This window comes from Lynx rufus, unplaced genomic scaffold (genome assembly GCF_022079265.1).
Source record: "Lynx rufus isolate CCGP_SWC_20201006 ecotype Redwood Valley unplaced genomic scaffold, mLynRuf1.p SCAF_15, whole genome shotgun sequence".
Lineage (NCBI taxonomy): Eukaryota > Metazoa > Chordata > Mammalia > Carnivora > Felidae > Lynx > Lynx rufus.
Genome location: NW_025814829.1, coordinates 40141519 through 40157831, shown reverse-complemented (window position 1 = coordinate 40157831; position 16313 = coordinate 40141519). Strand labels below are relative to the sequence as shown.

General features: G+C 35.9%; 1 protein-coding gene across 4 annotated transcripts in view; it reads left to right on the top strand.

Moving 5' to 3' along the window:
* The window catches only part of EDEM3 (ER degradation enhancing alpha-mannosidase like protein 3), a 68415-nt gene that overhangs the window by 37225 nt on the left and 14877 nt on the right, over positions 1-16313 (top strand). Inside the window, exons 9-17 of one of the 4 annotated variants that reach the window (XM_047076899.1) lie at positions 2146-2243; positions 3732-3857; positions 4061-4144; positions 5787-5870; positions 6408-6532; positions 11812-11977; positions 12226-12380; positions 13304-13400; positions 15478-15669. In XM_047076899.1, coding sequence (XP_046932855.1) covers positions 2146-2243; positions 3732-3857; positions 4061-4144; positions 5787-5870; positions 6408-6532; positions 11812-11977; positions 12226-12380; positions 13304-13400; positions 15478-15669 — 1127 coding nt within the window. Of the gene's footprint in view, positions 1-2145; positions 2244-3731; positions 3858-4060; positions 4145-5786; positions 5871-6407; positions 6533-11811; positions 11978-12225; positions 12381-13300; positions 13458-15477; positions 15670-16313 lie in introns of all 4 variants that reach the window. The other 3 variants (XM_047076897.1, XM_047076898.1, XM_047076896.1) reach the window with 3 other exon arrangements.

The following is a 16313-nucleotide window of genomic DNA, read 5'->3' as shown; positions in this document are numbered from 1 at the left end:
TGTGTGTGTGTGTGTGTGTGTGTATATATATATATATATATATATTTTTCCCCCCCTGCCTTTTCTTTCTTCTGGAAGATTGCTTCTAGTCTTCCAGTTGGCTCATCTGTTCCTCAGCTGCATCCTTTCTGCTGTATATCCCATCTATTATGTTACTTTAACTGTGTATTTTTATTCCATATGTTTCTGCCTGATTAAAGATTTTTTTTCTTGTTGGGGCACCTGGCTGATTTCAGTCAATACAGCATGTGACTCTTGATCTCAGGGTTGTGAGTTCAAGCTCCAAGTTGGGTGGAGAACTTACTTAAAATTTTTTTTTTCCTTATTTTTTACTGCTAATATCTTTCCTATCTCTTTAGTATGTTTGTTAGGCTAAATTTTTTAAAAAATTTTAAAGTTTATTTATTTATTTTGAGAGAAAGAGAGCACAAGCAGGGAAGAAGCAGAGAGAAGGAGAGATAGCATCCCAAACAGGCTCCACACCATCAGTGCAGAGCCCCATGCGGGCCTTGAACTCACAAACTGTGAGATCACGACCCAAGCCAAGATCAAGAGTTGGACGCATAACTGAATGTGCCACCCAGGTGCCCCTGTTTGGCTAATTTTAAAATTAAATAATTTAAAATGGGTGTTCCTGTTCTATTTCTTGTTCTGATAAGTTCTTATTCTAGTACATTCTTTTTATTTTTAGAAAGTCATGCTTCTTAAATGTTTTTGGCCTACAAGTTCATGTTCTTTGTCACCTACTCTGTGGAAAGATCGGATTCCATTCCCTGTCATCCTCAGTGATCTTAGGGATGAATTCTAAGAAATTTTTTTTAAAAACACTGATGCTTAGATTCCTAGAGATTCTGATTCAATTGACGTTGAGTGTTCCCTGGGTATAGGGATTTGTAAGATTGTAATTATAATTTAGATTGTAATTCACTAGCCTCAGTTGTGGGGAAAAGTAGGGGAAAGAATGTCTAAAATTAGTCTGCCACTCTTTTGTTCAGTTCCTTATGCAGGGCTTCTATGATGCCCAGATTTTACCCTGAGGATACCTGGAACATAGACTGAGTTGTAGCAAGGATAGGAGGAGACATTGTGTCTTATGACAGTGGTGGGACAGAAGCATCTGCAAAGCTCTAGCAGTTTCCCACCTGATTGACTTTCTTAGCCATGTCTGGCCGCCTTCTGTTCCTGGCCAAGGCCACCCTCTCCCCCACCTTCCCTGCTCCTGCCGCGAGGTTTCTTACAGGTTTTTATTTTCTTTATTTGGTCCATTTTAATGATGATCTTGGAGGAAGAGGCCACTAGTCACACTAGGTGCAGCAATTAGAATTGTCACCTCTAGTGAGGTGCCTGTCTGGCTTAGTAGAGCATGCAACTCTTGATCTCGGGGTTGTAGGTTCCAGCCCCATGTTGGGTGTAGAGATTACTTTAAAATCTTAAAAAGGGGGGGGGGAAGAATTGATACCTCTAAACAGCTGCAGTCTTGATTTCATATCTACTCTAACTCTACAGATTGATGTCTTACTGATTAAGGGTATAATTTTTTTTTTAAAAAATTGCACAGTGGTCCTCTCTAGTATTTCCTCTTTGGAGTTTCTCACTAAGAAAATGAGCTTTGAAAAACTTCTTAAAACTAGTATCTCCTGCTTTTTTTTTTTTTTTAGTTTTTTTTAACATTTCTATTCATTTTTGAGAGACAGAGAGAGACAGAGTGTGAGCAGGGATGGGGCAGAGAGAGAGAGAGACAGAAAATCTGAAGCAGGCTCCAGGCTCTGAGCTGTCACACAGAGCTCGACATGGGGCTTGAACTCATGAAGTGTGAGATCATGACCTGAGCCGAAGTCGGACACTTAACCCACTGAGCCACCCAGGCACCTCTCCTGCTTTTAAATAAGGTTTATGTAACCAGTTTTGCAAAGTAAGAGTCTTTTTTTTTTTTTTTTTTGTAAACATACAAACATCAGCAAGGAATTGTCGGTTAAAAATAGTAGGGTTAATATTTCTGTAAATGTTGAATTTTTACTGTAAACACAATTTCATGTTTAGACCAGTGTTTCATTCTTAGTGTACTAATATCCTCCCTTGTACTCTGTAAAGAGTTTTTAAGACTTTTTAAATAAAGAATTGTGTTTATGTGTATTTTTTCCATAGATAGTGGAGTTGGAGCAGGGATTGATTCATATTATGAATATCTATTGAAAGCCTATGTCTTACTTGGAGATGACAGTTTTCTGGAAAGATTTAATACAGTAAGTTGATCCAATTTTATATTAATTTTAGAGCCAATTTTATTTGCCAGATTTTGATAGAAGCTCAATTATCTGAGTGGCAATCTGAGAAATAATTTGTTTTTAAACGTGTGTGTGTGTGTGTGTGTGTGTGTGTGTGTGTGTGTGTGTCAGTATTCCCTGATGATGTTGGGCAGGGATAGGACAAAACTATATAAATTCCAAAAATTAGTTTACAAAGTTTTTCATTGTAAACTAATTTCAATTTCATTTTCCTTACAAAAGTTTTCATTTTCATCTCTTATCAGAAGTTTTTAAGATCTGCCAGTAAGTAAGAAAATGGGTAGATTTGAGTTTTACCTAATCTTCTACGCATGAAGAGAATTTGTTGGAATAAATTACTGGTTATTTTTTTCCTGTGGATTCCAATTCTTTGTGAAAACTTGGAAGTTTGACCTACTCCTTGATCACATCAAGCATACAGGGCTTTGGATACCTAGGAGAAACTAGTGAGTGTTCATTTCAAAAGCAGGTCTGTAAGTCTTAAGTCTGGCTCAGAATTACAGGCATAGTTTTAAGAGAGAAGGGTAAGGATTACTAAACCTGATTGGATTGCCTTTGTAATTGAAGCAAAATGAAATCAGTACAGCAAACTCATCAGCTGTATCACTATGGGTTTTTTTGAAATTATTTATAATTTGTTTGTGCACCCATCAATTCACCCACATTACTGTGAGACAATACAGTGTAGTGGCTGAAGTATGGGAGTTGCTCTACCTGAGTTTAAATCCTGGTTGTACCACTGGTTTTGTGACTTTGGGCAAGTAACTTTACACTGTTGGTCTCTGTTCCTTATCCATAAAATGGAAATAGTAGTACCATTCATGGAGATATTGGAAGGATTAAATGAGCTAGGGCATATGAAGTGTTACAGCCATGTCTCAGCATCTAGCAGATACTCAGTAATGGTCATTAAATAATATACAAGTTAGGAAAAACCAATAAGAGACACGATAATAAGTTATCGATTGAATACTTTAAAAAACACTATCATATATTGTTTATTAGATTACTATAAGATTTTCTTGAGGTGAACAAGAACAGATTATTTTTGTTGGCTCATTACCATTCATTGACTAACAGCTCAACCTGTTGTTGTCAAAGCTGAGACATATCTAAGGGAGGAAGATAAAAGAAGGGGAAAAAGAGTTTTTAAGAACATATAAGACATCCCATCAGGGATGGGATGTTCAGATCTGTTCCCCTCCGAAGATCTTATATTAACTATAGTCTTTAATATTCTGTATCAGAATTAACACAGGGGAGTATATATATTTTAGAAAGATTCCCATACAGAATAACTTAAATATTTACATAATTACTTAAGTAAATTTATTTATATATAAATTCAGCTTTACTTTCTTCACAGCGTGATTTAACGAAATGCTGTTTTTAGAGTAGTACATCTTTTTTCATCTGCTTTCATGAACACATATTGTGATCTTCTAGCATTACGATGCCATAATGAGGTACATTAGCCAGCCACCTCTTCTACTTGATGTGCATATCCACAAGCCAATGCTCAATGCTCGGACTTGGATGGATGCTTTGCTCGCCTTTTTTCCAGGTTTGCAGGTAAAAAAACCCCAAAACAAAACACTGTACTTTCTTAATATTAACGTAGAATGACGAAGTACATTGTGACCTCTAAAATGGAATTACCAAAATGGAGTCACATTTTAAATGTATTAATGTGCATTTTTCTAGGTATATAATGACTCTAGATAAAATCAATTCCTATTTTATTAGGTAATTTTGTTGTTATTGTTGACTTCTAGGTCTTAAAGGGGGATATTAGACCTGCCATTGAAACTCATGAAATGTTGTATCAGGTGATTAAAAAACACAATTTCCTACCAGAGGTAAGCAAATAATCTTTGGAATTCTAATTTATATATACTGTAACTTGCTAATTTAATAATGTACTAAGTGTCATCTTCAGGGTTGGTTTATTCTCTTTTTCTGTTTTTTCCCGGTTAAATAGTATATCCATTTATTTTTGGTTTATAAACTATTATATATGTTTTTCCTTTTTCTCATATACCAAAAGAACTCAAGTTTAAGGTAATGCTGGACTTTTGTGTAAAAAAACCCAAAAACCCAATTTAGTATTTTTCAGCCTTTCTAATCCATGCCATTAGATATGCATTGTCTATTTCTAACTTTCACATATATCCATCAGCTAGAGAGACTTTTTTTTACTCTTTATTTTCTAAAGCTTATTTTATGAAAATGATAGACATTGAACATACTCTTGCTGATCACATAGACTGCCTGGTTTTTATATATTAGTAATATTATTTCTAGCTTGATATGGCAAGATTTTAATAACACACATTTTGGCTTTCCAGAAATGTACCATTAAAAATTTTCAAACTCATGTGTGACCTTGTTCTGTCGCTGCTTACTCCCTACACTGTGGGATATCTGAGCATTCCTAAAGTGTTTTAGAAAGTATAGTTATATTAGCCTTCAAGTAAGTAGGACTGTGCATTGTATAAAATTTGCATTCACTCTGAATAAACTGACATTTCAACTAAATACGTCTTACCGCAGATGAAGTTTTATTTGGTTCCCACAAAGGTTTTGGTCTTGGGGGCTGGGGTGGCTCAGTTGGTTAAGCATCCCACTCTTGATTTCAGCTCAAGTCATGATCTCACGGTTTTCAGATCGAGCCCCACATCGGGCTCTGCGCTGAGCATGGAGCCTTCTTGGGATTCTCTTACCCCTCTTTCTCTGCCTCCCCCCCTTTTAAAAGTAACTTTTAAAAAAGCTAAAAAACAAAGTTTTAGTTTTATTTTAATCTTTTTTTTTTTAACACTTTATTTTCTTTTTTGAGAGACAGAAACAGAGTGTAAGCAGAGGAGGGGCAGAAAGAGACAGGGAGACACAGAATCCAAAGGCTCCAGGCTCTATGCTGTCGGCACAGAGCCTGATGCGGGGCTTGAACACATGAATGTGAGATCATGATCTGAGCCAAAGTTGGATGCTCAACTGATGGAGCCATCCAAGCGCCCCTTAATCTTTTTTTTAACCAGTTGGCTCTGTTAGTGAATAATTTCAAGTGAGACTAGTGTAGTTTTTAACTAATGTTCTGTCTCACTCTGCAGAGGATTTGAGGTTACAAAAGAAAGTGTATGCTAAAATGCCAACATAGAAATATAAGAACTAGGGACTTAAGAGGGGAAAATGGAGATAAGGAAAAAGAAAACACAAAGGCCATGTAGTGGCATTATTGAGTTTCATAGTTTTCTCTAAGCTTCCTAATAGCCAGAATGATCATTTACAAAAATAATTACATTTAATTGGTAAAAATAGCACCTTGCCAAAAATGAATTGGGATTTTAAGCGATGAAAATTTTCATTTTGTAGATGAAAGTTATCAATATTTTAATTATTTTTAAATTGTTTGTGGTCTAATTCATGTGCTATTATATACTCTGGAGTCACTTGTTTATTTTTTAACTCACATTACTGTACCTATTTATATGTTGTTTTGACCAGGCATTTACGACAGATTTCAGGGTACATTGGGCTCAACATCCTTTAAGACCAGAATTTGCAGAAAGTACCTACTTCTTGTACAAAGTAAGCTATTTTACCTCTTTTTTTTGCTGTTTAACACCCATTTTGTGTTGGATATCTCACTATCTTATAATAGTAATTGGGTTTTCAGACTGCTTGTTTAATGTTATAATGATTGGATATGTTACAGTTTTAATTCATCTAGTCCGTAGTTACTGAAAGATGTAAGAATTGACATCTAAGTTTTTTGTCTTTTCAAAATACTTGTATAAACATTTCTATATAGAGTTTTATATTTGAAAGCTGCTTTCTAAAGCATGTCTCTTACCTTTCTTTAATCAGCCCACCTTTCTGGGCATTAAAAATTTTATCTAAGGGTTGAGATATATAGTTGGACATCTTTCCAGTTGTGTGTTTAAGAAATTCCATAAAGCAGATCCATGGCTTATTTTCAGAGCTAAGTTCTATGTAACCTGTGTTCCAGTGCCTGATACAATGCCTAAGCACCTAGTAGGTACTCAATAAATATCTGATAAATGAGTGGGTGTATGGTAATATATAAGCTATATATATGTATACATATATTCTCCTTTTTAATAGGCTACAGGAGATCCTTACTACCTTGAAGTAGGGAAAACACTTATTGAAAATTTAAATAAATATGCTAGAGTGCCTTGCGGATTTGCTGCCATGAAGGATGTTCGTACTGGAAGTCATGAGGACAGGTAAAACAATTCCTAACATCCCCTTTCCTCAGGGTAACTTACAGCAACACAAAATAGGACTCTTAGGTAGAATTCAGATAAGCTTTACAAAGGGTATTTGAAGATGCAAAACTTAGTTCGTCGTGTTTAATTTCTAAACTCTCTTGAATAGGCTGATTTAAAATTGTTTGAAAAGTTTGTGTTTTTATCATAGTGCCTGGCATATAGTAGGTGCTCAAATGATTTTTACACAGATGAACAAATGATTATTAAATATCAGAACCTTAGTATTAGGAATGGGGTGTTCTGTGTTAATTTCTGACACTTTACATAATATAAAAACTGTTACCAGGATGATGAATGATCTGAATTATGATATATGTCAAGAATTCCTCAAAGTAGTATCGTGGTTAATGTATATTCTTATTCTGTTGCCGGTTTGGAGGCTAGGGAAGACCACTGGCAGTTTCTGTTTGATTGGTTACTGATAGATGTAGATGGCATGAAATAAGCTATAAAAAGCATACTTTGGTTACTGTGATAGTCACTAACATTCCAGTTATTTTAACTGTCCAGAACATAGCAACACATTTCTAATGAACACTAAAGTTTATTTATTTGGTTAGCAAATGTTCATTCCATAGGCATTTATAAGGTGTCTTATATGCCAGAGTTATACTAGTTTTTGAGGATTAAAGATAGGAAGACATGTCTTTTCCATCTTTGAATCACTGAGAATGGATGGGTAAATAAATTTTAAAACATTGTGTAAGTGTTGTGAAACATATTAAAGGGACATGAAATGCAAATTGGGATGTGACGGTCACTGGAAGACCACTGGAGGTTCTTGTATCTTGAAGGATGAACAAGGGTTAGGAAGAAGTACTAAAAGGACTTTGAGGCAGAGGGACTAGAGGCAGGTGAGACACAGCACTCGTCATCTACTCGGAGTTATCCCTTAGTCCTTCACTCCGAGTATTTAGATAATAATTAATGAGGCTTGGGACCTACTTCCCTGATCATAGCTGATGAAAACTGGTTAGGTTTTTAGAAACTGGCATGCAGATACCAGCAAGAAATGAAAGCAAATAGGCTGTGTATTTGTTTTTAACATTTATTCACTGCTTCCCACCTTCTGGGTGCTCTTTTTTTTTTTTTTTTTTTTTTTTTTTTTGAGAGAGAGTGAGAGATGGTATGCAAGCACAGCGGGGGTGTGGAGAGGGAGCAAGAATCCCAGGCAGGCTCCTCACTGAGCATGGAGCCCCAGTGCAGGACTCGATCTCACAACCATGAGATCAAGAGTTGGATGCTTAACCAACTGAGCCACCCAGGCACCCGGACACTCTTCTGATTAAGCACTTTCTGTGTTTAACTCATTTGATCTTGAACTCTCTGAAGTGTAACTTCTACTATAATCTTCATTTTATAGATGAAGAAGCTGAGGCACAGAGAAATTGGGGAACTTACCTAAGGTCACACATTAGTAAAGTTAAGTCCAGATTCCCATCAACACTTGAACTCTAAGAACACGAAGCTCTTGAACACCATGCTATTCTGGCAGTTCATTCAAGGAACAATAATTAAATACCTTCTTTTTTTTTTTTTTTTTTTTTTTTTTTAATTTTTTTTTTTTTCAACGTTTATTTATTTTTGGGACAGAGAGAGACAGAGCATGAACGGGGGAGGGGCAGAGAGAGGGAGACACAGAATCGGAAACAGGCTCCAGGTTCTGAGCCATCAGCCCAGAGCCTGACGCGGGGCTCGAACTCACGGACCGTGAGATCGTGACCTGGCTGAAGTCGGACGCTTAACCGACTGCGCCACCCAGGCGCCCCTAAATACCTTCTTTATGCCAGGCACCACACTTACGTGTGGGGATGGAAAAAGAAATTAGAATCAATTCCTGCCCTCCCATGACTTAACAGTTAGTGGAGAAGATAGGTGTATAAAGACATAATTGCAACCATGTGATTTGTGCTGTGGTGGAAAAAAGGGGTAACAGGTTGAAGAATTACAGAGGAAGACATGATTTATCCTGTTTAGAGAGTTCTAGTTTTCTAAATTTAACATTCTTCTTTTTTTCCCCAGTGAATATTCCTTACATGATGTTGTTTCTAGACCTTTTACCACTGCCTTTGCCCTAATCTGATTTCATATTCCAAAATATAGAGTATCTCTTAAAATAACAAGTCCAGAATTAATCACACTTAAGATGTGCCTGGCAAAAACATCACTGTTAAGAACAGTTGTAAGGTTGCTAAGTTTCTGAGGGGCTGATGTGTTTACACCCTCTATTCAATTGAGGATCACTGCTTCATCAACTCTGTTCCTCATGACAGCATTGAGGACAGCATTGGATCTTTTAGGCAGTTGGCCGAACGAAAGGTTGAGAAGTAGTAATCCTCATCATTCTGTGTTATTAGATGTGCTTTAGATTTTTTAGCAGCTTTATTATATTCACCTCACGGTGAACTTGTAGCCAATTGACCTCAGTTACTTGTGGCCTGCTGACAAATGGGTATTCTCCACCCTACTTTTGAGTAAATGATTTTTTTTCTTTAGTGTAAACTTAGAACTTTATACTTACCTCAGCAAAATTTGGTTTTGTTGGGGTGTGTGTATGTGTATGTGTTTCTAGACCTAAAAGAGAGCTTGAATCTCATCTTAGTCATTTAACATATTACCTAAGTTCAGTGGGCTGCAGTTTAAGCGTACCTTAGAAAATTTCCATCTAAATTGCCAGGAAGAATTCTGGTTAGGACCAAGACCAGTGTACCTTATGGTGTGGAACTTGAGAGTTTGCAGGTTACAAGCTCTTTGCATTTGGTTGCTTATTCCTTTACAGATCTACCAGTGCTGTCACCTGGCTCACCAGTGTCCCTGTGCCCATGTGCACACGCGTGCGCGCGCACACACACACACACACACACACAATTTTCAGAATGGTACTATCTGTATTTTCTTTATAATAATGATCACTGGAAAGAATTTAAATGCAAAAATAATATGAAAATCTTCGCTAAGACACTTCCCCTACATGCCCACCCTAAGATAACCACGGTTGGCAATTTGATAAATAGTCTTCCAGACGGTTTTATTGCATGTATGTTTGCATTTTTTTTTCTTTTACTGTTATTTTTATTTATATTTGAGAAAGATACAAAGAAAGAGAAGGAGACGAATCCCAAGCAGGCTCCATGCTGTCAGCGCAAAGCCCAACCTGGGGCTCGAACTCATGAACTGTGTGAGATCATGACCTGAACTGAAATCAAGGGGCGCCTGCGTGGCTCAGTCAGTTAAGCATCCGACTTTGGCTCAGGTCATGATCTCACGGTTCGTGGGTTTGGGCCCCACATCAGGCTCTGTGCTGACAGCTCGGAGCCTGGAGCCTGCTTCTGATTCTGTGTCTCCCTCTCTCTTTGACCCTCCCCTGCTCACGCTGTCTCTCTTTGTCTCTCAAAACTAAATAAATGTAAAAAGACAATTAAAAAAAAAATAATATGAAAATCTTTGCTAAGACACTTCCCTTACTTGCCAGCCCTAAGATAACCATTGTTGGCAATTTGATAAACAGTCTTCCAGACAGTTTTATTGCATATATGTTTGCATTTCTGGGTTTTTTTTTTTTTTTTTACTTTTATTTTTATTTATATTTGAGAAAGATACAAAGAGAAGGGGATGAATCCCAAGCAGGCTCTGTGCTGTCAGCACAGAGGCCAGTGTGGGGCTCGGACTCATGAACTGTGTGAGATCATGACCTGAACTGAAATCAAGAGTCGGATGCTTAACTGCCTGAGCCACCCAGGCACCCCAATGATTTTTTAATACAAATGAGATTATATGATAAGATACCCAGTTTGCTAGCTTTACCCAACTCATACTGTAGTGATCTATCATGTCTCCATTCTTTTCTAAATGTTTCCAAATCATTTGTCTCATAATCAGTTCTACAATTCACCACAAGTCAACACTGTGTTTATCAGTCTATACTTCTCAAGCTAACATTTTTTCATGATAGTAGCTCTCCGTTATCATAAGTATATTGCAGGTTGACAGGGCATGTTTTATCTATTCTGAAAAGATTAACTATAAAATGTTCAAAAATTTTTGTGACATTACAGGTGAGTAATGAAAGTCATCCAAAAATGAAACATCATTGATGTGTAGGAAAAATAAGGATAGCTGTGTTCTGAGCTTATCCATATGCCAGGTGCTATGCTAAATAATGGACTTAGAGTATCTCATTTAGTCTTCACCCCAATGTTAGGCAGGTATTGTTATGTCCTTTACAAAAAAATAAACTGAAACTCACAGTCCTTATATAATATCCCCATGATTACACAGCTAGTCAGTGAAAGGCCTTTTCTTTTTCCAGAGCCTGTGTTCTTATCACTGTGTTCCATTGCCTCTCTAGTTCATTCTTTTTGTAATACTGCTAAAAGTTTCATTTGATTTAGTAAACGTTTATTGAGTGCCTACTGTGTGCCAGGACTTGTGCTTGGCAGGAGATGTAAAACTATGTCATCTGTCCAGTAAGCCACAAGTTATTACCATCAAAACCTAGGACTCTTTGGGAGGTAGTAAATGTAATGAAATTTCATGTTACTGTAACTACATCTAACAGCTGTGCTTTTTCTGCCACTTTTGATTTTATTAAAAGCTTTTCTTTAAAATGTTTATTAAAACATTATAACATTGAATCATTTGTAAGGTCATATATATTTATATTTTTATTCCCTTTGTTTTGTATTCCCTTCTTGACAGGTATTTAAATATTTACAGTTAGAATCATAGTCCCTGTGATTTTGTGCTGTACTTTTTTCTTGTAATTTTTTAGAAATGATTTCCTTTACCTTAAAACCTTCTTGTATATAACTTAAGTGTCTACATCATGAACTCCATCAAAATTGTATTACTTTATCCAATTTAATTAATATTAATTGACAATTCTTGTATGGCTCTTACTAGTAAAGTTTCATCTGCATTACTTCCCTCTTGTTGCTTCTCTGTAGAAAAAATGGAAAACTCTCCTTCATTGGAAGGCCAATAGGAAAATCTTGTCTGCACCATTGACAAGATTTAGTGTGCCTGTGTGGTAGGCGGTCCCTCTGGTCTTTTTCATTTCCTTGGAATATGCTTGGAGTCAAGACTATTACCACCGGGGGATAGATGGATTCTGTAGTACTTTGGACATCTAAATTGATATAGACATGTTTATTGACCTTGACTCTTTGGCTTTCAGATAGTTGGTATTTGAATATTTTTATGTTCTAAGATTTAATTATGACCTTTTATTTTAGAATGGATTCTTTCTTCTTGGCTGAGATGTTTAAATATCTTTACCTGTTATTTGCCGATAAAGAAGACATTATCTTTGACATAGAAGATTACATCTTTACAACAGAAGCTCATCTGTTACCTCTTTGGCTCTCTACTACAAATCAAAGCATCTCTAAGAAGAATACAGTAGGTTATGTTTTTTAATTAAATGTTTTATTGTCTTTTATGTGTTTATTTTTCCAAGTGAAAAGTAATCTGTGCATAGAATTCAATAAATATATGTATGGTAGGAGGAAAAGTACACTTGATATTTTCTTTGTCTCCTTTATTGCATCCTATATATTCTTATATTTCATTTAATGTTTCATTTGAACAAGCTGTAATGTTAAGTAAAATAATTATTTTTATTTACATAACATTCTTTTATATTGTAGACTTCAGAATATACAGAACTGGATGACAGTAATTTTGATTGGACTTGTCCAAACACTCAGATTCTCTTCCCTAATGATCCGTTGTATGCTCAGAGCATTCGTGAACCCTTGAAAAATGTGGTGGATAAGAGCTGTCCTAGAGGCATCATCAGAGTGTAAGATGTATTATTTTATATTTGTTAATATTAAAGTTAATTGTTCGTAAATGATAGAGAATGTAAGGAACATATAACAGCCAAAAAGACGTTTACTTAGACCAAAAATATTGAAGCATATAGTTACCAGTAATTAAAAGTTATTCATTGGTAAAGTTATATGAAAAAGTTTATTCTGCAGTAATGTCTTTTTCTTATGGAAATTTTCTTACGGAAATTTATTATGGTGTATCTTTTGTTTAATGAACTAAGTATTAATGGTCAGTGGGTGGCAATAGTAGTTTTTAACTTCTGTAGTTCATTTTTACCCAGAATATTTCCATCAGACATTTCCACATGTCTTGTATATGTAGAAAATATTTAAAAAATATTTTTCCTTTAACTGTGTTTTCTACATAAGGAAAGTATAGATTTTGTTTTAATTGATTTTATTTTTTGATGAAGTACTTATTCTTGATTTTTAAATAAATTTTTTTGGCTTAATGAGTTCATTTTTTCCCAAATAGTTACATTGAAAAGCCATTAATAAATTAAAAAAAATTTTTGAGTATTGTTACTCACTGATAGAAGTATTGTTTTACTTTTAAAATATTGGGAGAAAAGTCTGTTTTTCAAGGGAGAAATCGGTAATAACAAATCCCCAAACCAACCTATCCTGTACCTTCAAATAGTTTATAAGGCTGTTGACTAAGACAGTCCTGCAGATAATATACATGCTTTGATAATTGTAAAATATTTGAGAGTTATACCACTTAATAACCTAAGTAATATATGGGAAAATAACTGTTTCCAGTTTTTTCCAGTTTCACTAGTTCTATAACTAGCAATTTTGCAAATACCTACAATTATTTTTATTTGCCTTCTGTTTTTCCCCAGTTCTGATTTGTAGTTTTTTAAACCTTGTCTGTAATTACTTTTAGCAGAGAGGAGAGTTTCAGGAGTGGAGCTAAACCCCCTCTGAGAGCCCGAGATTTCATGGCCACTAACCCTGAACATTTAGAAATCTTGAAGAAGATGGGGGTGAGTTTGATTCACCTCAAAGATGGGAGAGTCCAGTTGGTTCAACATGCAATCCAAGTAAGCCATTGCTGTACTAATTAGATACCATCTCTGCCCTCTGTGGTCTCATTAGCTTGAATAAGATAATGACATTTGGCTTTCTAAAAACTTTTAATAGATGATTTAGAGAATCATTCTAGAATTTTAGGACTTGGAGAGGTATCTTGGAAAGCCATGTAATTCAACCCTTTCATAGGCTAGATCAATTAACTCACAAAAAGGTTAGGTAGTTTGCTTAAATTGGTATAGTCAATTGTAGGGCTAAAATCCAAATTTTCCTGTTTTTCAGCCCCTTGTCTTTCCATAATTTAGAGCATAATCTTAAAAGCTAATAATTAGTTTTAATATCTCTGTAGTTTACAGTATTTTAGTTTCCAAAACATTCCTGAATCTAAGTATTTTATTCATTATGGAAATCAAAAGTTGCATGTACATGTCTATGCCTAGGAAAGATAACAGATTTCCCTTTTGGGAAAATTCTATTGTTTTTTTGCTGGAAAAGCTTTCATAACATGAGGCCTTTTAATTACCCAGCTTATTAGTATATTCATTCTGAGAAAACTACATAGTTTGCTAAATAATTTCAACCTGGATCCATACCAGGTATCCCTTAAATTCAGCCTTCCCACAACCTTAGTTTCTGTCTCGGAATTCTGTTTCATCTCTGTTGTCACATCCATCCTTCCTCAAAGAGTATTCTATCCACTTCCTTATGTTTCACTTACTGTCACTTCTCAGTAGTGGGAGTGACATCTCTAACTACATTACTTTTACTTATGCCACCAATGACATAATTACCACCCAATGGCCTCTTAATCCTTACTTGATTGAATTTTTCTGTAACTGTTGACTGACCTCTTTTTAAAACCTATCCCTTTCTTGGCTTCCAGGGCATTCCAGCAACATACATCTTTCCTACTTTTCTGTTCTTTGCTTTGTGGATTCCTTTGGAGCTCTCCTTTTTTGGTACAACCACTCAACGTAGGCACTGCCAAAGAACCTGGATCATACCCTTTTCTCTCTATACTCTTCTTCAGCAATCTCCTCCGTTTCTACAAGTTCAGCTGTCGTCTTTGTACACATGATTTCTTAGATACACATAGGTAACCCTGACTCCTAATTCAGCTTTAGTCTACCTGTCATACGTGTCTGCATCTCCGTCTCAATCTGTCCAAACCTGATTTAATTATCTCTTCCTGTCCCCACCTCAGTCCATCTCTTTTCCTTTTTGTTGTCCGTCTCAGTAGACCCTAACATCATTCTCCTAAGTCACCGAAACTGGACATATCAAGATAGGCTTGAACTTGTCTCTGTGTCCCAACCCTCTCTGTTTTCTTTCATCCTCTGACTCCTGTCAAATCCAAATGGCTTTTCCTGTACAGTCTCAGGAATCCACCTTCTTTCTACCATAGTCAGGCATTCTTTAGCTTTTCCTCTGTTAAGACTCAATTCACATGTCATTCTAAATATTTCCCAGATCCACACTGGCAGAATCAATCATTCCCTTGTCTGTGCTGCTAGTCTACTTTCCCACCGGAGAATTTTATCATAGGTAATTTTACATGTCTGTCTCCTCTGGATACAAACTTCTTAAAGTGAAAGACTATCTCCCCACTTCCTAGTGAAGTGCTGGAGTCCAGCACTAATAGATGCCTGATACATATATTTTGAATTTAATCTGGTTGTTGGTTCGTAATTCCAAAGAAGCGAAGTGTGGGTCAGGTATGAAGTTTATTTCTGAAAAGAGGAAGCAGTGGGGAGAAATCAAGCATAGTATTAGCATTTGAGCATTTGGTGGAAGTCTAATACTCCCATTTGTATCAGTGGTTTGTAGAACAGTGAAAGAGACATTGATAAAGATTATAAATTTACCTTCAGAAAATATTTCCAGAAGTAATATTTTTGAGGACAAAAAAAGCCATAAAATATTTGATAGGGACCAAAACTGAAAGGGAAAATTATTGTAGTAGTATTTAAGAAATCAGAAAGTTGAAAGTTTTCATAAGGAAAGGATAAAATGAATTTGTTTTTTTCCTAGGCTGCTAGTTCAATTGATGCTGAAGATGGGTTGAGGTTCATGCAGGAGATGATTGAACTGTCAAGTCAGCAACAGAAAGAACAGCAGCTACCTCCACGAGCTGTACAGATTGTTTCCCACCCATTTTTTGGCAGGGTAGTGTTGACTGCTGGACCAGCTCAGTTTGGGCTAGATCTGTCTAAACATAAAGAGGTGTGTACACTTACAATGTACTTGTTGAAATTGAAGTTAAAGTATTGTGTAAGTATTATCTAATTTCTTAGTCGCTCTAATTTATTAAACCTAAATATTTAATTTATTAAAACCTAAATATTCACTCTCCCACATTAAAGAAGATTAAAGTTAAAAACATATCTTGAAAATTTTGAGTCATAATTTATGTATACAACATACTTATAGGATTTTACTTAAAATATTGTTTAGATACTGTCCATTTCTTGGCCTGTTCTCTAATTTAGTATCTTTAAATTATCTAACAATGGGTTTTGGGACTTTCTAACCACTACTAGAACCTTTTGTTGAACAATAAGGTAACTTGGAGCCTTAACGTAGAGAACAGCTCTAAAAGCAGAGGTGTTTTGGCCCAAGTGGCTATGGAGAGTGATGCTGAGGTCCCACCAGGCCAATAGGAAGACCACTAAGCTAGCCCATCCCCTTAGTTTTAACACAGGAAACAAAGACCTGCATTGCCAAACAGTGCACAAGTGTATCTAATTGGTTGCAGAGTTGGGACCAGACCCAAGTAGCCTGACCATCTAAAGCCAATGGTCTTTGAACTCCATTACCCCTAATTTAGGCCATTTTTATATGTGTATTTTAAAGCTATATAGGTTTGT